The following is a 23,847-nucleotide window of genomic DNA, read 5'->3' as shown; positions in this document are numbered from 1 at the left end:
CCACCTCAAAGTGAACTCTCTGAGCTTCTCTGCTAAGAAAAGGCATCTCAGACTCTCTGAAATCACATCTCTGCTGATTATAACTTTCTTGTTACCCTCCTCACAGCACCATAGCCTGTAGCCTCTAACTCCCTTCTGATAACCAATCATCACACACCTGAGTGCTCTGGGTTCCAGCTTTCCCTGTTTGATATGAGCATAAGCTCTACAACCAAATGGCCTCAGTCTTGAATAGTCTCCACAAGAACCATACCACCTACTATCAGGTGTTTCATTTTCAATTGCAGCAGAGGGGCATTTGTTGATCAAAACAGCAGCAGTGGCTGCTTCAGCCCAGAATGGCTTTGACATTCCTGAGGATATCAACATGCATCTTACTCTCTCAAGAATGGTTCTATTTGCTCTCTCAGCAACTCCATTTTGTTGTGGATTGTGAGGAACTGTCCTATGTCTTTTCACTCCCTTGTTCTTACAGAATTCATCAAATTCATGTGACAAGAATTCCAGCCCATTGTCAGTTCTCAGACACCTCAATGGCTTTTCTTTCTCCAACTCAACCTCTGAGCACCACTCTTGAAATTTCTTAAATGTTTCTGACTTCTCTTTCTTGATTACTACCCACAGCTTTCTAGAAAAGTCATCAACAAAAGATAAGAACTACCTGTCTCCTCCAATGTTCTCAACTGGTGCAGGGCCCCATATATCACTATGTACATATTGGAGAGGCTCTGTAGAGGTATGCTTGCCCACTCCATATGGTAGTTTTCTGCTCTTTCCAAGAATGCATTCTTCACAAAGTCCAATGTCCTTATGTATTTCAGATTCTTGCATCTGAATCATGCCCAGTTTCACCAGCTCCTTCAATCCAGAATCTCCAACATGGCCAAGTCTTGCATGCCAATTTATGGATTGTTGTGTGGAGTTTACAGATCCCTCAACCGCCTCAGCTTGCAGGTAATAGAGGACATTGTTTCTGATAGCTGTCATCATCATCTGGTCATCTTTTGTGACAAGCATCTCTCCACCAAAGAGGGTCAATCTGTACCCCTTTTTCTCAAGAAGACCTAATGAGATCAGGTTTCTTTTAATGGATGGGATGTACCTTACATCAGTGAGTGTTCTCAAGGTTTCATCGTCCATCCTCAAGCATATGTTCCCCACTCCCTTGACTTCACAGACATGGTCATCTCCTAGTAAAACTGAGCCATCTGATTCTCTCAAGTTCCAGAACCACTCAAGATTTGAGGACATGTGGAAGCTGCAGCCAGAGTCCATGATCCACAGCTTGGATATTGGGTTGTTCTTCATCACATTGAGGGCTCTAGCTTCTTCAACTTCCTCAGTGAGAGCTGCTGTTCCCTCTTCCTTTTCACCATCTGCTTGTTTCTTTTTCCAAACATAGCAATTTTGTTTTATATGCCCAGGTTTCTTGCACCAGAAACAACTCTTAGATTCTTTCTGATCACCTTCCTTTGTTGTTCGGGGCTTCCACTTATCAGATGAAGGCTTCTTGAACTTGAAGGGTTTCTTTGATGTTGCTTTCACATTCAGGCTCTCAGCAGCTTGATCAATCGGTTTGCTAACTGATTTCTGCATCCCCTTTAATTTTAATGCCGAATACACCTCTTCTAAGGTCACTTTTGAGTCTCTTCCCAAAAGTATAGAGTCCTTGAACTGTTCAAAACTCTGAGGCAAAGCATTCAGTAACATTAATGCTTTATCCTCATCCTTCATGGCATCATCCACACTCTCAAGATCATCAATACACTTTCGAAATTCCTCCAGCGGATCTGCAAGATTCTTGGAGTCAGAGAATCTAAAATTGAACAATCTTTGCTTGAGATGCAACCTATTGGAAATCGACTTTTCCATATAGATTCTTTCTAATTTCTCCCAAACTCCTACATCATCATCTTCTTTCTGGACCTCTCTCAAAACTCTGTCACTGAGGCACAATACAATGGAGCTATACGCCTTATATTCCAGCTCCTGCGATTTCGCCGCATCCACTCCTTGAACCTCATTCTTATCTGTCTTGGATTTCACATAATCCCAGACACCTTGCTGCATAAGAACAGCTCTCATTTTCAACCTCCACAGGCCGAAATCGTTATCGCCGGTGAACCGCTCAACGTCAAACTTCGTGGTAGACATAGCCGAATGCGTCGCTCTTCTTCGATTCCCACAGACGGCGCCAATTTGTAATTAGTCGTGTGTGAATCTTGAACACAACCGGGGTCAATCCGGAACAAGAATTGAGCTACGCAATTTGTATGAAAATGAGTAAAACAAGAACTTAGAGTATATGAGAATCAATGGAGATTGTTTATTCAATATGTGGAAGAACTTGAGCTCTCACGGATGAAAATTTCTTTCTCTCTCAGCTCAAAATGATGAAGATGTAACTAACTAACAAACTCTCTCACCTTTTAACACTCCCAAAAATTGGAAGGGAAATTCAAAACTGAAATTAACAAATATTGCATAACAGTCCCTCAACTTTGCTAATTGTTCAGTTGTGCCCCAATTTCATAACAACTAGTATATTACTACTATATTTCCGTCTCATTTAGATTACATGAGAATTTTAAGAAATGCGAGACTTTTAACATCAAACGTTGTGAAATTGCAAAATGTAACATATACCATAGATAAAGGTAATAATTTTTCAAATTATTATTATTATACCAAAAAACTTAGCATATCAAGCATATTTTTGCGCAAATAAAAATATTAAGATGTAATCGTTATTCAAGTGCAACGACTTTGATGGGGCATACTACATGAGCATTCCGCTATTTCTTAGAAATTTGACGGCATTAAGTTTGCATTACATTAAAATGTGATCATATTAGTACTATATGGTGGCGTTCGGTTGCCATGACTAATATCATGAGACTATTCATTTAGAATTAAGTTGTGGGATTATTTTAGTTGAAGGGGAGAGGCTATGACTAATTATCATGAGACTATCCATCTAGGATTAAGTTGTAGGGTTCAATCTTATGAACCAAACATGATACATATTTAATCATGAGATTTAATTTTGGCAACCGAACACCCCCTATATGGAATAAAGTTACCCTCTAATTCCAAGAGTTACACCATAATTGGAAGTTAAGAAGAGACGTATGTTTTTTCTGCTTGATTCGACACTATAACAAATGAACAAAGAGCGAATCGTTCTTTAAAAAATACTAGCTACCTCGTTTTGAGCAACATGTATTACAATTATAAAAATAGTTAAAATTTCATGCATTGAAAAAATGGTGTAGAAATTAGCCGCTGTTGTGCGCGCATTTTATGTAGAGTCACACGGTTGCATTTAATTAAACTACGATTTGGTTCATTTTATTTAAAACTTTCAGCCTAATACTCGTTGTTTTACTCTATAATGCATTCACTAGTGACATTGTCACTCATTGAATTTAGCTTAGACCATAAGCTAAGGAATTTCTTATATGGACCCTCGTTTTACCCTTATTGATTACGCCTCTTTTTGCCTTTTTAACAGAGAAATAAAAAACAGTTCGAACTGCCCAATGTCGCATTTTATTTTCAAGACAAAGAATTGTTTGCATCCAATGTAGACATAATATTCTAAATTTCTAAGCCATGTTAAATTTAATTAGGATTTGTTAATACATAAATTTGAATTATTAATTTAATACTGCATATAATTAAAGTACTTTGGTCCGATTTTCAGTTAATAGAGTAACCCTAGATAAAAGCTCAATTTTGTTATACTCCATTTACATTTAGTTCTTTAATTCACACTTGATTTATTAAGTTGTTACTCATAACAACTATACCGACATCCAACTAAATTTATTGATTGGCAATTTATAACAAGACAATGTATGCAGAATATATAGGTATATATCGATAACATTTTATGGGACGAATTAAATACATTGGGTTACAGCAATTCCCTACCAAAAACAAATATAGCTCTCACAACAAAAACAAGAACAACCTCTCTCTCTCTCTCTCTCTCTCTCTCTCTCTCTCTCTCTCTCTCTCTCTCACTCTAAAACATGCAGAGGCAATCACTGGGTTCTTCTCCCTCTTCGAAGCTCCTGAAAGATGAATCCCAATCTTCTTCAATTTCACCACAAACTGCTGTCTACGGAGAGGAATGCGAGCTCAAGAAGCTCAACCCCAAAACCGCCGCGCCTCACTCCTACATTCACCTCATTCCTCTTCTCACCCTCCTCTGTTTCCTCATTCTCTATCTCTCTTCCCACAACCCCTCTCTCAACGGTATTACTCTTCTTCCTTCCTAATTTTTTACATTTTCAATTAACATTTCATCAATTTGCTTTTTCTTTTTTTTTTTGATACACTTTTGTTTTTGTTTGGTTCAGAATTCAATGGCGTGAAGACCATTTCTGACCCTGCTGGTAGGCATCAATTCCTTATTTCTCCTTCCATGGTCGATCGATTTTGCTAGTTTGCTCAAAGCTGAATAATTTTGTTGATTTGTGTAGAAAATATTTCGGAATTGCTACGAATATTGGAGATTCAGAAAGGAGATACATTGGCCGTGCGGAGCTTGAAGAACTTGAAGCAGGAGGCCAAGCAGCGGCGCCTCCACCGCAAAATCCCTCATTTTTAGCCGTGACAAATTTACAACATGTGGATTTTGATTTTGACTACCGTCGGTGGCATTTTTTTGTCGTCTTAATTTCTACTGTGAATTTATTGGCGATTATAACTATTTGTACACGTGTAATTATTCGTTGTGCCTATCTAGTATGAACAGTAAATTTTCTATGCAGGTGGATATAATTTGAGAGCAACATTATATGAAAAGACAAGGGAAATACTAGTTGTTTAATATTGGAATCTCTTTTCTGCTTATTGATTGATGATCAATAATGTGATCTGTTTTATTCATTAGGTATAACGACAGCAATTGTTTTATTGGACTCATGGTGTCAATTTTTCATTGTTTGAATTAAGTACTTATATTTAATCCGGATTATAGAACTCCGGATAAAGTATTTTAGCTTAGGAAAGTGAAATTTATGATATGATAACGTGTCTTTCGGAAGAAGCTGCTGGAAAGAGATAAAGAAATATTCAGATAATATTATGATTTGTTCTTTTACAAAAGCATAGTCAAACATGAAAATAAAGAGGATAGGGTTTGAAAATGGAAAACAGCTGGAATAGGACCGTTACTCAGTAGCAGAACCTCGTGGTGCGGTTGGACTTTGCCAGTTGTAATTATAAATACAAATGGAGTAGTATTTATCATAGAATCATATCTGGGCCTTTGACTCGATTTTTAAATATAGATTTGACTTTCAAAAATTGCAATATACTACTAGTAAATAAATCAATCTTGATTTTTCGGTGAATCTTATAAATTTCGAGGGAGCACAAGTTAGGTACCAAAATGCTGAGTAGTGCATTGTTTTCTCTTTTTTTCGTAATTACTTTTATTTTATGAAATGGCTTCTGGTAGTTGCACCAAAATCACAACCAACAAATCAATTCAAGAAATAAAATGAACCAACAGATCAATTCAAGAATCAACTAGTCCATGCATCAACTATTGATATTTTCAATTTTGACTTGATGTGTATATATGTATGAAGCAACAAACAAGACACGGATCAGAGTTCTTTCGACATATAAAATGAAGCAAAATCCTTCAAGAATGAAGATCACCATTTCAGCCTATTCTCAGAATCAGAACCAGAAGGCACAACAAAAGGATCACGAAAGTGTTTAGGACGCCAATCAGAGAATCAAACCTTGTACAGGAGCAGGCTTGGAAGGATGTAGCTCTGCTGAATCAGAAGCTTTAGGAGATTCTGATAAATGAACCTGCGTGAAGTCATCCACCATTTTCCTTCTCTGCTCGTCTTCAACAATCCCAACTTTCTCCTTTGTCTTTTGGCCAACTTCCCCAGCAGCCTTGGTCACTTTGCTAAAAGCACCAGTTACCCATGTAGTGCCGGTAAGAACATATCTGTTCTTCATAATAGCAGATCCAGCATTACTAACTGTTTGCTCAGCTGCAGCTAATGCTGATTTTGCTTTCTCGGAAACCTGCAGTTTCTCATCCACTTCCCGCACTTTATCATTCACAATGGAAGTTCCAATCACTATCTTCTCAGTCAGCCCCATCTTTTTGTCGATTGACGAAACTTTGGCACTTGCTGTGGAGGTCAATTGGTGCTTCTCATCAAAAGATTTTGCTTGGTTAACAGCATCTTTACCTAAGATGAAACCCTTTGCAAGCATGCTGCTCACAACATCCTCTGCCTTTTGCAATGCAGATTCAGACCCCCCTCCAGTTTTTTTGTCTGATTGCTGCTATTTGTGGGAGGTTAAAAAAGGCTTTATGTAATGTAGTTACAGAGTACACAAGTTGCAAATGCATTAGTCATTACCAGCGGTGGTGCACAAGCAGCAGGAGGAAGCTTGTAATCCGGCTCTGGATTAATTTCCACAGTCATGTCTATGATTGTTGCACCCTGATAATCAAGAAAGAAGATATAACAAATAAAAGGGCATGCTTGTGGAAGAAATTGATGGATAAAAATAGCTTGTTCCTGTGTTTACTGGTTAGTCTAGATACAACATTATGGAAAGATAGAGAAAGTACAAAGGTCACAAGGGGAGAGAGAGAGAGAGAGAGAGAGAGAGAGAGAGAGAGAGAGAGAGAGAGAGAGAGAGAGAGAGAGAGAGAGAGAGAGAGAGAGAGAGAATCACCGAGAGAAGGATTGCAGTCTCTGCTCCCTGCACATCCTTGAAGGTAACAAATGCAATTTGAGATCGCTCAGTATCACTGCATAAGTGTAGGCCATTTAAGTCAATGAGTATTTTTTAACACATTAGAACACCACATACATATAGGTATGAAAGCACTAGATTAAACTAATGTAACCTTCGCATCTCGACGTATTCAATATCACCAGAAAAAGAAAAGAACTCGTGAACATCACGCTCTGATGCTCCAAGAGACAGATTGCTGACCTTGACGGTTTTTATCTGGGACATAAAAATGTAAACCATATTAGTAAATTGGTTCTAGAGAAACATGTGATCCCAAATTGCAGGAAAGTAATACCCAAGAGCTGACCATCCATATAGCATGTCACATTGGCATTGGAGTTACCTATTCTAGGTCACATTTACGTTGGGTCACAAGCAATATTTCATTAAACCAAGGATATATATTGTTTAATGAATATTTATCATTAATGGCTTATAAAACAGTGACTAGTTGGGCTTTTCCATTGACTTGTTTGAGCAGTTCATTGTGGATTCCTATACATGAATGGTTAATCATTTAAGAAATTTTTTACCAACTCAAAGATTGTGGAGTACTTAATTCCCAATACTTTTACGATAGGAAGCTATAGTTTTATATACTCGCCATCTTCAGCTGATAACTAACAAGTAGTAATATGAAAAGGACCATATGCATTACATCTATGAAACTGACTGAAAAGGCCAAACAGCCTTTCAATGAGCTATTGCCAGCTTTTTTATTCTTAAAGTGGTAAAATTCTGTCATGGGTCACCTTATAGAAGTACAGAGCATTCTGATGAAACACTAGTTTATATTTAAAAAAGCTACAGCATAGAAATGTAGTTCAAAACTTTGTGTGTACTTTTGCATATACATTTTTGTCCATCACCCAATGCTCTGTTCCTGCTCAAGTTTTTAAGTATCCTATACCTGTGTTACCGTGTAATATTTTTTTCATAACTAAAATTGGTCTTACCAAAGGACACTCATGACTGATAGGTGCCATGAATGAATAATAATATAAGTCATAATGCTAACGAGAAGCAAATTTTACATTTGCGCAACCATTGGTTATCAACTAAAACCAAAATTATAATTGCTGATGATTCTCATTGGTCCATCACAGCATAAGATACAAAGAAAACTGTTAGAACATGCTTTCAGAAGAATTAGGAGAGGGTGCAGAAATACTAGAGAATACAGCATTACTAGAGGTGTAAAAGAGTCAATCTGCACCGTGTTGAAAATTTGAAGGACTTGAATCTGAACTATCTAAAAACTTTTCAAGGTTTTGAAAGATAATCTGCTTGGTAACATCTTTCCCAATTCCCATCCCATTAATAATGGCTTGATGGTTCTGCCTAAATTAATTCACATGGTAACATCTATGTTGTGCCCATCCAATGAATAATACAACCTTTGATAACACTGCCTTATCAAGTATTTTAATTTGGACTAATTTCTTTTCATATCATGACCACTAGCTTCTAACTAGTTACTTTCTTTGGGCCCTAGGAAACCTTACACATAATTCAGTCAGCTGATACCTTCCCTGTTTTGGGAATGCAAGTTAAGAACAAATCTCCCTAACTATCATCAATTTAGTGCTGGTTGGTTTATAGTTGGCACAACAGTTGTCTAAATGAATTATTAACCAATGCTGAAAGGTATGGAGGCAATACAAAAACTCCAGAATGGGCAGCAGTGTCTGAATTTAGAAAGGCAATTAATCGTAATTCAGAATCTAAAATTTTCTGCTAGGGTATCCATCCTGAAAAATATAACTGCACATTCATTTTCATCAACCCTAAAAGAGCAACATATCCCAGATTCTCACATCCAAAAAAGAGGGCTTCACTTGCTAAAATGCACATCTAATTGAGTCATTTCAGTGAAACTCAAGCAATAAGGTCAAGGAATTTTCCGTCAAAGCATGAATCCGAAAATGACATAAAACACATTACATCCAGTTCCCTAGCAGATCGAAGTTATTATTAGCAGATCCATATATCATCGTAGAATACAGCCAAATGACGACCACAATCGCATCAAATGAACTCAAATTAATCTACATTACTGTTAGGAGTTTTGTGATGATAACAAGCACCAAGCTCGGCAAGTTCATCAAGCTCGGCAAGCGTCAAGCTCGTCAAGTTCGGCAAGTTCGGCAAGCTCGTCAAGCTCGGCAGCTCGGCAGCTCGGCTGTTATGACAACTCGTTTCCGGCAGCTGTTAGATCTGTTTTGTTAGTCAAGTTTTAATCCTAGCCGTAGGATTGAGGGTGCATCGGAACCGAGCGTGGAGTGTGCGACACGTGATCAAGAAGTTTGAGTTCAAAATTCTGTTATGCAACGGCCATTAGAGAAGAGCAGTTTGAGTTTACTTGCACGGCAGTTTCAACTGCATAGTTGATTCCTATAAGAGCAGTTGCAGCTCCATATCAGAGATTTGAGAAGAACCGAGAGAGAAAACTCAGCTGAGAGATCATAACAACAATCAATAGCTAGAGTGAGAGATACACACTATCTTTGTGAGGAACTAGCTTGTATAGTCTTCGGTTTGATGTGAGTTCATATGCGAAGAGAGAGTAGCTTGTTCTTGAGTGTGTGATCTTGTTGTATGATTGTAGTTCTTGATCGTGATTGAAGTAAATCGATTCGTTATTCTCCCGTGGACGTAGGCTTACGCCGAACCACGTATATCCTCGTGTTCTTGTTTACAGTTTGTTATTGCTCCGATCTCCAATTCCAACAAGTGGCGCCGTCTGTGGGAACGAGGAGAATCGTTGGAAGAAGTCGGAGATCAGTTCGAAAAGGGATGCGCAGCGGTCTTGGAGAAGCCCGATCCCGAGAGCAAAGGGAAGGCACCTGTTCTGAATGAGAAGGCACAGGCGAAGCTGGCTGAGATGCAGCTCAAGGCCTATCGTGCGGTGATCTTGAACCTTGGTGATAAGGTTTTGAGACAAATTCAGGAACAGAAGACTGCTGCTGAGATTCTTGAAAGGATCATCGCGGTGGAGGCAAAGGCGGAGGATCCCGTGAACCTCGCTGCGATGGAGGCGGTGGTTACGGACGTTGTGAAAGCACTGATGGATGAGATGTCGGAGATTGTGAAGATGGTGCGGCAGAGAGTGCCAATCCAGGATCGCATAAAGAAGATAAAATTCGTCAAGAATTGCTTCTCCGACGCGGAGCTCGTGGAGGAGCTCATCCACCAATTGGATTGCGACCGGAAGTATCATTCTTGGTTCTACAAACTATCATTCTTGGAGCTACGTGCTGAGCTGGGTTCAAAGGTTGAAATGCGTGTTCAACATGCAGAGGCGGAGAAAAAGCGTTTGAGTGTACTAGAAGCCGAGAAGAGGCGAGCTCATACTAGAGGCAGAAGAAGGGAGTTCGGTTTTGAGCCGAGAAGGGAGCTCGGTCTTGAGCCGAGAAGGAAGAAGCAACAACGGTGACCCATTTGGGAGGTGAGGATTTCTATCAGAGGTTTCGTGACGAAAGCCGTAGGAGCTGTGTGTAACCAGGAGATATTTGAGGGATGCGAAGAAGCATGAGAGCAGTGTCGACGACGCGTGCTCGTTAGCGGTCCAGGCATCGATCCTAAGCGATGAAAATGGCATAATCTTGACAGAAATTCGGTTATCACTTATGAGAGATGTGTGATATCTCTAGGGATCAGCAACTCCAATTCTGAACAGGGAAGATTCAGATTAGGTGGAGGTTTTATCGTCCGGTGGAGGCGATCGTCCGGTGGGGGCGTTGTGGCTGATCAAGGAAGTGATAAAGGAGGATCTGGGGATGATTCTCGGAGTCAGGATACTGACAAGAAAAGTCAAGATTGGCGCTACTCGGACATGAGATCGACAAAGAACAAGGTGATCGAAAGAAGTGTTGTATCATCTCAAAAGGTGGAGGATTGTTAGGAGTTTTGTGATGATAACAAGCACCAAGCTCGGCAAGTTCATCAAGCTCGGCAAGCGTCAAGCTCGTCAAGTTCGGCAAGTTCGGCAAGCTCGTCAAGCTCGGCAGCTCGGCAGCTCGGCTGTTATGACAACTCGTTTCCGGCAGCTGTTAGATCTGTTTTGTTAGTCAAGTTTTAATCCTAGCCGTAGGATTGAGGGTGCATCGGAACCGAGCGTGGAGTGTGCGACACGTGATCAAGAAGTTTGAGTTCAAAATTCTGTTATGCAACGGCCATTAGAGAAGAGCAGTTTGAGTTTACTTGCACGGCAGTTTCAACTGCATAGTTGATTCCTATAAGAGCAGTTGCAGCTCCATATCAGAGATTTGAGAAGAACCGAGAGAGAAAACTCAGCTGAGAGATCATAACAACAATCAATAGCTAGAGTGAGAGATACACACTATCTTTGTGAGGAACTAGCTTGTATAGTCTTCGGTTTGATGTGAGTTCATATGCGAAGAGAGAGTAGCTTGTTCTTGAGTGTGTGATCTTGTTGTATGATTGTAGTTCTTGATCGTGATTGAAGTAAATCGATTCGTTATTCTCCCGTGGACGTAGGCTTACGCCGAACCACGTATATCCTCGTGTTCTTGTTTACAGTTTGCTATTGCTCCGATCTCCAATTCCAACAATTACAATCGCAATTACATCAAATTTATCCAAAATACAACCACAGTCGCATAAAAATGACTTCCGATGAACACCTCACTAATATCAGCACCTGATTTACATATTACAAGTTCCTAACACATTCCACCTAAACCAGACGAACAGATCGACCGATTCTACATACAATCCAACAGAAATAACCACGAAATGCAAGCAACCGATCCGGAAAAAAAACATTAAGAGAAGAATAGCAAGACGAAGAAGCTGATGCGCGAACTTACCGACATGATGGTATTGGTGCTGCGAGAGAGAGAGATGAATCGAAGTAATGAGAAGAAAAATGTGAAGCTGAGTTGAAGAGGGATTTAAGCAGAGATGCCGGCGACAGCTGAATTGATGGGGGCGTTGACGGGAGCTGAATTGCAACTCAAAATTCGTTGATTCGTTAGTGTAAATAAAGACTGAGGCCCGCGTGTTCGAAAATCAGTAATCTTTTTAATTGCCCAAAATGTACGTATCTACATTGCATATATCTGATTGTGTTCAATAGTTAACCAACAAAATAGGTTCATAATTCAATTGATTTGATATTTGATTACCAATCAGACCAAAATATTGTAATAAACCTTCAATACTATCTAAACAGTACAGTAATCAAATATAATTCAAATTTAGTGGATGATATAATTTAATATATATTCTATATAATAAAACACAAACATGTGGTCTTGCCGTACACTAAGGGCCTGTTCACTCTCATGGTTTTTTTAATGGCCATGAGATAAATATGTGGCTGAATTAGGTGTGGGCCCCACCTGAACAGAATTTAGTTTGCATGTTCAGTGAACAAGAAATGGTGACTAGTTTAAAAACTGTTGCCTCTTCCAACATGTAATCTGACCAAATAGCCCCCACCATCTCTTCAAAATTCCCTGCTCAACACTTCCGAAAAACTTAGCAGCGGGCTTGGATGTGATTGCTTCAAGAATTGGCTACGAGTTTGATATTGGGAAGGCGAGGCAAGAGGTCTTCGACAAGCTCTGTGATGTGGATGGATTAACTCTGGCTCAGAGGTACAAGCTGTGTAATATATTAGCTGACAAACCACAACGTATGGAGGTTTTCATGGGCATGAAGGAACATGCTAAACTGGGGTACTTACTAGTTTGAAGCAGTTCTGAAAAGATGTGTATGATTTGGTTAAGCAATGGAGTGATGTATGTAACAGATGTAATTTTCGCGCCCGGTCATGGCGGCCACTCCTCCGGCGTCGATCGCAGAGAGGCGTGCGCGAGAGAGAGAGAGTTAGGGATGGATTGAGGGGGTGACGATGATAATTTGGGGGAATTCAAATTTGGGGGAAATCAAGTTTGGTGGGGTAAAGTAGTCAAATGCTGAAATAATCTGAAGGAGTCAGAAATTAATAACACCTTCTGTGGAAGATTTACATCCAGTCAAATGCTGGTGAATAGTGACGGGCCATGTTGTAATAGAGGGCTGACATGTTTAAAAACATGTCCACTGAACAGTACGAAATATTTGGATTTGGGCTGTTAATGGTATTCTAAACATTATGGTGGTTTATTATTCTCTTAAAAAAATTGTATTCATTTTTTAGAGTATAGTATAAATCAATTAGTAGTTGATTAGAATGCTATTTGCTACAAAATCACATTATTATTTATCGTAATTAGGATTAATAGGATAATATGATATTTACAGTATTTTAGATTTTGTGGGGTGTGTGTGTGACAAAGTTGATGCTATTTTATCCCTTGAGTCACCATTTATAATGTATGTAAACAAATATTTAAAGTTTATAATTGTAATAATGGAGTGCTCATTTCAGTTGGAAGAAGAAGGCAGAAGAAGGAAGCTCGGCTTTGAGCTGGAACTAGCCGAGAAGGCAGAAGAAGGAAGCTCGGCTTTGAGCTGGAACTAGCCGAGAAGGGAGTTCGGTTAGTTAGCCGAGAAGGGAGTTCGGTTAATTAGCCGAGAAGGGAGTTCGGTTAGTTAGCCGAGAAGGGAGTTCGGTTAGTTAGCCGAGAAGGGAGTTCGGTTTTGAGCCGAGAAGGGAGTTCGGTCTTGAGCCGAGAAGGAAGAAGCAACCCAGAGAAACTAGCCGTTGGAGCAGCAGTTAGTTAGCTGAGATGTAGCGGTTATTCTTCTTGTTTTCTTGATTCTTGTTGTAGTTAGTTAGTAGCAGTTGCTACTTGGTTGTAGAGCTTTAAATAGCTCATAAACCGTGTATGTAGTAGTAGTTTTATCAATAAAGAGTTTTCCAGTTTCTCTCCAAGATTATCATCTTCAATACTCAAAGTGTGAGTGTGTGTGTTTCTGCATTGTGTGATCTCATACAACAGTGAGTGTGTGTGTGATCTTCTTGAGTGTGTGAAAGCCTTGTGTGGCTAAAACCCAACAAGTGGCGCCGTCTGTGGGAAGGGATATTGAAGCTGATTTGCAGAGGATCAAACGGTTTCAGAGATGGCAACAAGGCTTGATGCAGAAAAGTTCACAGGCAAGAATGATTATAGCCTGTGGAAGATGAAGATGAAGGCGGTTTTGATTCAACAAGGCTTGGCCGCAGTTCTTGCAAAACCAGAGGAGAAAGGAAAGGCTCCAGTGCTTGATGATAAAGCTCAGGCAAAGATGGAGGAGATGCAGCTCAAGGCACATTCTGCAGTGATTCTGTGCCTTGGAGATAAGGTCTTGAGGGATGTTCAAGAAGCCAAGACTGCGGTGGAGATCTTGGACAAGTTGGATGAAGTTTACTTGGCCAAATCCTTGGCTAACCGGCTGTATCTCAAGAAGAGGCTGTATGCCTATAGTTTTTCTGGAGATAGGTCCATCATTGAGCAGCTAGAGGAGTTCAACAAGATCATTGATGACCTGGGATCTGTTGATGTCAAGATTTCAGATGAGGATAAGGCCATTCTCACATTGAATGCCTTGCCTAGCTCGTATGACCAGTTAAGTGATGCAATTATCTATGGAAGAGATAAACCTATCACCTATGCAGAAGTCTATTCAGCCTTGATGGCCAAAGAACTCCAGAAGACAGCCAACAGAGGCTCTGCAAGCTCCAATGTTCAAGCTGCAGAGGCCTTGAATGTGAAGAAGTTCAAGAAGCAGAACTTCAAGAAGAAGTTTGAGGGCCCTAAACCCTCAAGTTCTGATGCTCAGAAGGAAACCAGAGCTTGCTATTGGTGCAAGAAACCTGGACATTTGAAGAAAGATTGTCATGCATGGAAGAGAAAGATGGCCTCTGAGGGACACAACCAATCTGATTGTGTGGAGAGTGCTGATCCCCCGGCTCAACTTATGAATATTAGTGACAGTGGGGTCAGTCACAGGTGGATAATGGACTCGGGGTGCAGCTTCCATATGTGCCCCAATAGAAGCTGGTTTCATGATCTTCAAGAAGCATCGGGTACGGTTGTTCTTGGAAATAATCATACTTGTCAGATAAAAGGGATAGGGAAGGTGAAGCTAAGCCTACAAGATGGCTCTGTGAAGATCCTGACTGGGGTGAGGTATATTCCAGAAGTGAAGAGGAACCTCATCTCATTGGGAATGCTGGAGCAGAGGGGGTTCACTATATTAATGAGTCAAGGAAAATTGTTTGTGAAATCTGGAGATGCAGTGATGATGGAGGCTGACAGAGAGCATATTCTCTATTATTTGAAGGCTAAGGCTGTTGATGGAGAAAGCAATGCTGTGTCAGATGATTCCCTAATGCTATGGCACAAGAGGCTAGGCCATCCAGCAGAAGGAAGCTTGAAAGAACTCATCAAGAAGGGCCTGATCTCTGGAGATTTCAACAAGATGGACCCCTGTGAGCAGTGTATACTTGGAAAAGCAAAGAAGGCACCCTATCCTACAGGTATTCACTCTTCTACAGCCCCTTTAGACTACATACATAGTGATCTTTGGGGGCCTTCACCGGTGTGTTCAATTGGTGGAGGAAAGTATTATCTAGCTATCATTGATGACTATACAAGGAAGTTGTGGGTATATATTCTTAAGGAAAAATCTGAAACACTCACTAAGTTCAAGATATGGTGTAAGGAGGTGGAGCTAGAGAAAGGAAGGAGTGTTAAATGTTTAAGAACTGACAATGGCTTGGAATTCTTGTCTGCTGAATTTGATATATTTTGCAAAGAGAAGGGTATGAAGAGGCACCGTACTGTTCCTGGTAATCCCCAGCAAAATGGTGTTGTGGAGAGGATGAATAGGACTATCCTAGAGAGGGTGAGGTGCCTGTTTCTTGGCTCTGGTTTGAGCAGCAGGTTCTGGGGAGAGGCGGTGTATACAGCAGCCTATCTCATAAATAAATGCCCATCTACTGCCCTGAAATCTGAAACTCCTGATTACATGTGGTATGGAGCTCATAGTGACTACTCAAAATACAAGGTGTTTGGGTGTGCAGCCTATGCTCATGCTAGGCAAAGTAAGCTTGAAGCTAGGGCTCTGAAATGTATCTTGCTGGGATATCAGAGGGGTGTTAAGGGGTATAGGCTCTGGTGTATTGAGCCTGGTAGGCAGGAGGTGGTGGTGAGTAGGGATGTGGTGTTCTTGGAGGATCAGATGCCCTACTTGAAAGATAAGCTGGACTCCAGTGACTCCAGTGAAGTTGAGAGTGATTTCTTCAAGGTGGAGCCTATGGGAGGTGTCCTAGGAGCAGGTGGAGTCACTGACTCAGAAAATGAACCTGATCCAGAGGGTGATGGTGCTCCAGCTCAAGGTAGAAGAAATGATGAGCCCACAGCAGATCCTACCAGAGAGTACCAGATTGCAAGAGATAGGGGAAGGAGAAATGCAAAGCCTCCTGAGAAATTTGCAGATATGGTCTATTATGCACTGTGTGCTGCTGAGAGTATTGATATTGCTGATCCTCTCACCTATAAAGAGGCCATGAGAAGCAAAGACAGAGAGAGATGGATAGAGGCCATGAATGAAGAAATAGAGTCTTTACTCAAGAACAAAACCTGGATTTTGGTGGACAAATCCACCAAAATACAGATGGAAAGGAGAGGAAGCTGATCAGTTGCAAGTGGTTGTTTAAAAAGAAGGTAGAGACCACTGATAAAGACAGAATCAGGTTCAAAGCAAGGCTGGTGGCAAGGGGATTTACACAGCAAGAAGGAGTTGACTTCAATGAGGTGTTTGCTCCGGTTGTTAAGCACACTTCTATTAGGATTTTGTTGGCTGTGGTGAATCAGCTAGATTGGGAATTGCAGCAGCTTGATGTGAAGACTGCCTTCCTAAATGGAGACCTAGAGGAGACTATCTTCATGGATCAGCCAGAGGGCTATGTGAAGAGTGGTGAAGAAAGCAAGGTGTGCTTGCTACAAAAGAGTCTTTATGGTCTTAAGCAAAGTCCTAGACAGTGGAACAAGAAGTTTGATGCACAAATGAAGAAGATTGGCTTCATTAGATCAGAGTTTGATGATTGCATCTACATCAAGAGGAAGGGCAAAACACCTATTGCCTATCTATTGCTCTATGTGGATGATATGCTACTTGCAGGACCTTCTATGACAGAAATTCAGCAAGTCAAGGAGGATCTGAAGTCTAGCTTTGAAATGAAGGATCTAGGAGAGTCAAGGAAGATCCTAGGCATACACATTCAGAGAGACAGAGGCTGCAAGAAGCTGTGGATGTTTCAAACTGACTATATTGAGAAAGTTTTGCAGAGATTCAAAATGGAAAATGCAAAAGCTGCATCAACTCCTCTGTCCCAGAGTTTTAAGCTTTCAAAGGAGCAGGCCCCTAAATCTAAGCAAGAGGCTGAGGAGATGGAGTCTATTCCTTATGCTAGTGTGGTTGGAAGTGTTATGTATACTATGATCTGTACCAGACCAGATCTGGCACATGCTATCTCAGTGACTAGCAGATACATGGCTGACCCGGGAAAGGAGCATTGGAATGCTCTTAAGTGGATATTGAGGTACATGAAGTCAACCAGTGGCTGGGGAATTGTCTTCAATGGCTGGGAAGATGAATCTGAGGAGGTTGTGCAGGGCTATTGTGATGCAGACTATGCTGCAAACCTGGACAACAGAAAGTCCCAAACAGGTTATCTTTTCACCATGTTTGGAACTGTAATCAGCTGGAAATCAGGTTTGCAAAGTGTTGTTGCTCTCTCAACAACAGAATCAGAGTATATAGCTCTCACTGCAGCTGTACAGGAGAGCTTTTGGATTCAGGGAGTGATTTCTGACTTTGGTTTTGACCAAAAGACAATGGTGATTCATTGTGACAGCAGCTCAGCTATGTGCTTGGCTAAACATCCGGGTTTTCATGAAAGGAGCAAGCACATAGACATAAAGTTGCACTTTATTAGGGATGAGATTGAGAAGGGGAGAGTGAAGGTGATTAAGATTAACACCTTGCACAATCCGGCTGACATGCTAACAAAGTCTCTAGGTAGAGACAAGTTTGATCATTGCAAGAAGTTGATCAATGTTTGTGCAAGAACTGAGATGAGCCCTCAGGTGGAGAATTGTAATAATGGAGTGCTCATTTCAGTTGGAAGAAGAAGGCAGAAGAAGGAAGCTCGGCTTTGAGCTGGAACTAGCCGAGAAGGCAGAAGAAGGAAGCTCGGCTTTGAGCTGGAACTAGCCGAGAAGGGAGTTCGGTTAGTTAGCCGAGAAGGGAGTTCGGTTAGTTAGCCGAGAAGGGAGTTCGGTTAGTTAGCCGAGAAGGGAGTTCGGTTTTGAGCCGAGAAGGGAGTTCGGTCTTGAGCCGAGAAGGAAGAAGCAACCCAGAGAAACTAGCCGTTGGAGCAGCAGTTAGTTAGCTGAGATGTAGCGGTTATTCTTCTTGTTTTCTTGATTCTTGTTGTAGTTAGTTAGTAGCAGTTGCTACTTGGTTGTAGAGCTTTAAATAGCTCATAAACCGTGTATGTAGTAGTAGTTTTATCAATAAAGAGTTTTCCAGTTTCTCTCCAAGATTATCATCTTCAATACTCAAAGTGTGAGTGTGTGTGTTTCTGCATTGTGTGATCTCATACAACAGTGAGTGTGTGTGTGATCTTCTTGAGTGTGTGAAAGCCTTGTGTGGCTAAAACCCAACAATAATGTTACAAAATGTTTATGCTGAAGTGGTTGAGGTGGTTCAAATATTGTCTGTGGTTAATAGATTAAATTTATTTGGCATAAATTATTTTTTTAGAAAATTATTTTTAAAAAATGGTTGAATCAAACTAACGATTCACAATCAAATTGGTCAATTTTTTAGTTCATATCAATTCATTTCTCTACTATTTTTATACATGAATTGGATCGAAATAAGGATCAATTTGCGATTGAACCGATCGAACCGACTGATCCGATCCAATTATGAAAACATAATTTCCCATCAAATTATAATGTAATCTCTCATTCTAAAAAATAGTAATTGGACCCTCTCATTCGCCTTTAATTTCATCTTTTTCTTATTTAATTTTTACAATACCAAATTTGATATTTTGATGTAATTGATATTTTCCATTATTTATCATGAAAAAAACACTGATGACTACTATTGTTTCTTCATTATTGAAAATTGCATAAAACGAGGTGTTTGAAACATCCAAAACAATCCTTCCATCTTCACCATTAATCCTTCCATAGATGCATGTAGTTGATACTCCATTTGGGATTGGTAATTTGAGTATGATGGGTGATGGATGAATTTGTGTGAATTTGGATTATTTATGTGATTTGGTTGAATACCTCTATGAAGGTTTGTTGTTGATGATTAACGTTAATTGGTCGGATTAATTTGGTTTTTGTGTATGCTTAACTGTAGAAAATTATTTCCTTTAAATTGTTAGACTAAATTTTTGAGAAATTAGACTTAGTATTCTTTTGAGTTTAATTATAACATATTATGATACTATGGCGATTTCATGACCGAACTAGAAATGGATCATCATATGAAAAAGTCATATGAACTGGAGGTAGAAAGACAGCATGAAAATGCTGCAATGGATGGTTGGAAAGATAAATTGAGGTCTCCCAAGTATGTTGGGAAAAGAATGCGTGGAGTCCCAACTTGTTGGGAAGAGAATAACATTTATAATGTGGAGTTCTAATAAGTATAGTTTCTAGGTATATTATATCTGGAGTCCTATAAATGCCTATGTACTATGTAATAACAACAAAAAAAATCAATCACAATATAGTCTTTAAAAGTTCTTTAATATTTTATTTTCCACATTTTACTTTTTAACATGGTATCAGAGCAAGTTTGATCCCTCGTATGGATCAATCTGTCTCCATAGTAAAAAAAAACAAAACCCTTCCAAATATACAGCCGAGAATCTGCCCAAGTATACCAAACGGCTATGAAAATTTTGGGTTCAAACCAAAAAGTCATCTGCACGATGAGGACGTCGAGGGAGCAAGAGCATGCCATCCAGAAATTAAAGGTTGTGGCCATCGTCAACGGAGAAGAGCCGGAGACGGGGGCGCACAATGGCCGGCGAAGCACCGACTGATGATCAAGCAAATGCCTAAAACTTGGGCGGCAACAACTCGATGTAGTCGGAGGAAATAAAAAAAAATGAACAGACTGCTGGCTGAATTTATGCCCAACAGGAGGTTCTTCACCAACAAAGTGACGGCATAGCAAGGCACGACGGAAACCCGCGTCAGCTCTGTGTCAGAAGCAGCGGGTGGCGGTGGTAGCCAAGGCGATGACAACGGCGGCGGAACCCCGACAGCGATGAGTAGACGTTGGCGACGATGAGGCTGCTGCTCTACGAACGAACGACCTGGGGATGGCAGCTGCGAGAAGCGGCAGTGAATCGTTTGCCCGCTGAGTGAAAAAGCGACGGCGCTAGACGCCTGAAGCGAACCACGCGAAGCACAGTGTTGTCACCATGAAATCGATGGGAGAAAGGCGATGGGAAAATCAGAGGGGTGACCTCACAAGGCCACTGTTTTGACGAATTGAGGAAAAAAATATAGAAGATGAGTAGAAGAGACGCTACTCGTATGGCTTATTAGACTCCAATTTTTGGATTTTAATTTCTCAAAGAATTGGGAGTAAAACTTGGAAATGAGGCTGTTACTTGGAAGAGGGGTTGTGGAGATGGTTGCTGACAGGAGAAGCTCCGAGAAAGCAAGCCTGGAGAGCCATGGTGGCCAAGCTGAAGACTAAGGGCTGGCCGAAGTTTACACCTATGAGTCAACGGAGGAACCGCCACGGATGGAGAAGAAGGTTACAGATGAGCAGTCATGGAAGAGAACTTACACAATATTACAAACACAAAAAAATGGAAGAAGAGAATTCGATGAATCGTCCGATGAGGGGAAGGGGAAGTATCCGACCGAACGATTCCTCTTAACTCTATGTTGGCCAAGAAGGCCAAAGATCTGATGAGAGGGCGAGAAACCTACAGATGACGAACCCACACGCCGATGATGGAGGCCAAAAGATGGATGCATAATGAATTAAGCTAATTGATTGTCATAAAAGGAGCCGTGGTGAGAAACGTTCCAGAGACAGCTTGTGTCGGCTTCAAAAGTGGAATCCGTCACAGGGGAGAGCTATAGAAATAGTAACCGAGCAGAGAACCAACGACGGATGATTGTGTTAGTTGGTCAGAGAAGAGAGTGTTGGTTCTAAGGATTACAAGAGATAAAAGCCGGGCGTAATACAACCCAAAAGAAGGAATACAAGAAACGAAACTGAACTGAATTACAATGAAACAAATAAACCGTGAATGTTTAGCCGAGTCGAGGAGGCCTCTTCCCGCAAGACGAGATACGCCCCGGTAGTGCTCTTCGGTTTGGCGTTTCGTCCCCAAAGGTAAAACGACTACGTCTCTTTTGATGCAGCACCGCAATCAGTAGAGCTCCGGCGAACTGGATGGAGGAGAGGGCAGAGCTTCGACAGAAAGACAATGCAGAGAGGGAGAGAGCTTATGATGCAGAGAATGCTTAGAATTGTGTGTCCTAATGCAGTGGTATGACTAGCCTATTTATAGGCCAAGCCACCATGCAGGGTCAACCGAGCCATGAAGGCTCATCATGGCAGATTCGTAACCGACGTCGGTTACGAGCGTGTGGCAGGCGTGTGCCTTTCACATGTGGAGCGTGTGGATTTCTCACGTGGCAGCCGTGACTGTGCCTCGCTTGACGACGTGTCAAGCCACTTGGATTGCTGACTCGGCGGTGGTCCAAAAAGAATAGTTTGGGCCAAGCCCCAAGCCCACCCAAAGACCAATTGCCAAGATCCAAGTCCAAGTCCAAGTCCAAGTCCAAGTCCAAGATCGGGATCGGGATCGGGATCGGGCCCGGGCCCGGGCCCGCGACCGCGAGCACGGGCACGGGCGGGCGGCGGCGGCGCGCGCGTGTGCGCGCGTGTGGGCTCTTTCACCCATCTTGGTCCACTATAATTATTAAGTAACATAAAGTCACTTAATTTATACACATTAAAAGATGTGTTAATCCTTCAATGTGGGATAATTAACACTAGTTAATTATTCCCTAAGTTCCAACTCCAAGCTTTAATAAAAGCTAATTATGCCCAACTTTAAACCACTATTTCTCACTCACCGGAAATCGGATTTGAGAAAGTGAATATACTACATTTATCTACGTAAAATGTAGATCGACGCTATGTCATTTAATTTCACAAAATTAAATGTCTCGTCACATTTATTATTTGGTCAAAATCCATTGACCGGGCATATTTAATACCATGATTTCTACAGAGAGCAATCACTAATGCAGGCGTGACGCACAACCCAGTTGGAAGGAAAAGCTAACTGGAGCAATGAGCATAGAGTTTATGTTCACATGGAAAAGATGAGAGATTGATTGGAAGAAGAGGCCAGGTCGGCCCAATTGGATAAGGTCGAGGAGAAAGGTGACACCATGCCTATCACATCTCCTCGATCAGGAGAAGTTGCTGATGAAGTTGGAGGAACAAAAGAGAATGCTGATGGAGTTGGAGCAAAGCCTTCCCATGAAGGAAGAAGTCTGTTACTAGAATGATGAGGTTGTGAAGGAGCAGATGGGCCAAGATTGGCCTTCCAAAATGAAGCTTTGGACTGCAAATTAAATTCAGTCCAAAGACGAGTAAGCTCCTCGACATGAATAAAAACTGTCAATCAGAAAAAAAAATTAAGAGGCTCCTAGATACGAGCTCAAACTGTCTAAGATGGCTCCCGGACATGAGTAAAAACTGTTTAAACTGGCTCCTAGATACGAGCTAAAACTAACTAAGATGGCTTCTAGATACGAGTTAAAACTGTCTAAAATGGCTCCTGGATACGAGCAAAAACTATCTAAGAAGGCTTATTGACACGAGTTAAAACTGTCAACTAAAAATTGAAGAGCTCTATGACAAAAGTTAAAACTGTCAACAAAAAATTGAAGAACTCCTTGAAACGAGTCTAAACTTTTAATGATGAATGAAGAGCTTCTTGATAAGAGCCTAAACTTTCAATGAAGAAAAATGAAGAAGCTACTTGAAACGAGTCTAAACTTCAATGAAAAAAAAATAACTCCTTGATACGAGTAAAAACTATCAATGATGAATTGAAGAAGCTCCATGATACGAGTATAAACTATCAATCAAAATTGAAGGACTCCTGAATACGAGTATAAACTATTTATCAAAGTGAAGATCGTGCAAGTTAAGTGTCGAAAAAACTCGATACTTAACTTGACGGGGAGTGTTGAAAAGATAAATTGAAGTGTCCCAGGTATGTTAGGAAGATAATGTGTGGAGTCCCAACTTGTTGGGAAGAGAATAACATTTATAATGTGGAGTTCTAATAAGTATAGTTTCTATGTATATTATATCTAGAGTCCTATAAATACCTATGTACTATGTGTCAACAATAAAAAAAAAGCAATCACAATATAGTCTTCAAAAGTTCTTTAGTCTTTTATTTTCAGCATTTTATTTTTCAACATGGATACCATCGGCATAGCTCAAAATCAATCTATTGAACCAGATCCTAAGCTACCAAGGACGAAGTTACGTCTGTAAATTTTTGTCTACGAGTAATACAGTTGCAAGAATGTGGAAATTGACATATTGCTATCTAACTCCATATTACATGATAATATTTTTTTTTCTTGCTTAAAACTATCTCTTGAATTAACATTCAAGAGATATTTTGTTCATATACAAAATTCCTTTGTGGAAAGTCATTGGATTAGTTGTTGAGGGTGCTAGTCATTCAGATCGTGGTTTGTGGATGTACGCAGTGATGGAGCCGGTCATTTTATCCCAGAGCCCTAAGAAAATATCTTAAAACTTTTTCGGTAAAAATTCATATGAAATCAAAATAAAGTTAAATGCACACTTTAATTTTGTTCACAAATATTGCAAAATTCCATTTCTATGATTTTTTTTGATGCGGGACAAAATGCTCAAGCCAATAATATGAAAATATAGAATCAATTCTTAATATAAGCAAAAATATGCAATAAATAAGTGAGTTGGTTTATCTAAAATAATCATAAAAACAATAAAATAGAAGTAAACAAGTAGCAC

At 40.5% G+C, this 23,847-nt stretch overlaps 2 protein-coding genes across 4 annotated transcripts; one reads left to right on the top strand and one right to left on the bottom strand.

The window, feature by feature from the left end:
- The first annotated feature begins 3,919 nt into the window (after positions 1-3,919).
- Positions 3,920-4,851, top strand: LOC121758054. The gene is made up of 3 exons (XM_042153492.1): positions 3,920-4,263; positions 4,368-4,403; positions 4,491-4,851. The coding sequence occupies exons 1-3, from the start codon at positions 4,038-4,040 to the stop codon at positions 4,616-4,618; spliced, it is 390 nt and encodes a 129-aa protein (XP_042009426.1). The 5' UTR covers positions 3,920-4,037; the 3' UTR covers positions 4,619-4,851.
- Positions 4,852-5,532: 681 nt separating this feature from the next.
- Positions 5,533-11,816, bottom strand: LOC121757316 (binding partner of ACD11 1-like). 3 transcript variants are annotated; one of them, XM_042152861.1, is made up of 5 exons: positions 11,625-11,816; positions 6,905-7,008; positions 6,730-6,805; positions 6,408-6,491; positions 5,533-6,330 (listed from the first exon to the last, which is right to left on the bottom strand). In XM_042152861.1, exons 1-5 carry the CDS (start codon positions 11,628-11,630, stop codon positions 5,752-5,754), a joined length of 849 nt encoding a protein of 282 aa, XP_042008795.1. In that variant the 5' UTR covers positions 11,631-11,816; the 3' UTR covers positions 5,533-5,751. The 3 variants fall into 3 exon arrangements, with proteins under 3 accessions (XP_042008795.1, XP_042008793.1, XP_042008794.1); XM_042152859.1 differs by lacking the exon at positions 11,625-11,816 and having other exon boundaries at positions 6,905-7,047; XM_042152860.1 differs by lacking the exon at positions 11,625-11,816 and having other exon boundaries at positions 5,533-6,327; positions 6,905-7,047.
- Positions 11,817-23,847: the final 12,031 nt, after the last annotated feature.

This window comes from Salvia splendens, chromosome 12, assembly GCF_004379255.2.
Source record: "Salvia splendens isolate huo1 chromosome 12, SspV2, whole genome shotgun sequence".
NCBI classification, from domain to species: domain Eukaryota; kingdom Viridiplantae; phylum Streptophyta; class Magnoliopsida; order Lamiales; family Lamiaceae; genus Salvia; species Salvia splendens.
This window is presented reverse-complemented; position numbering and strand designations above follow the sequence as displayed.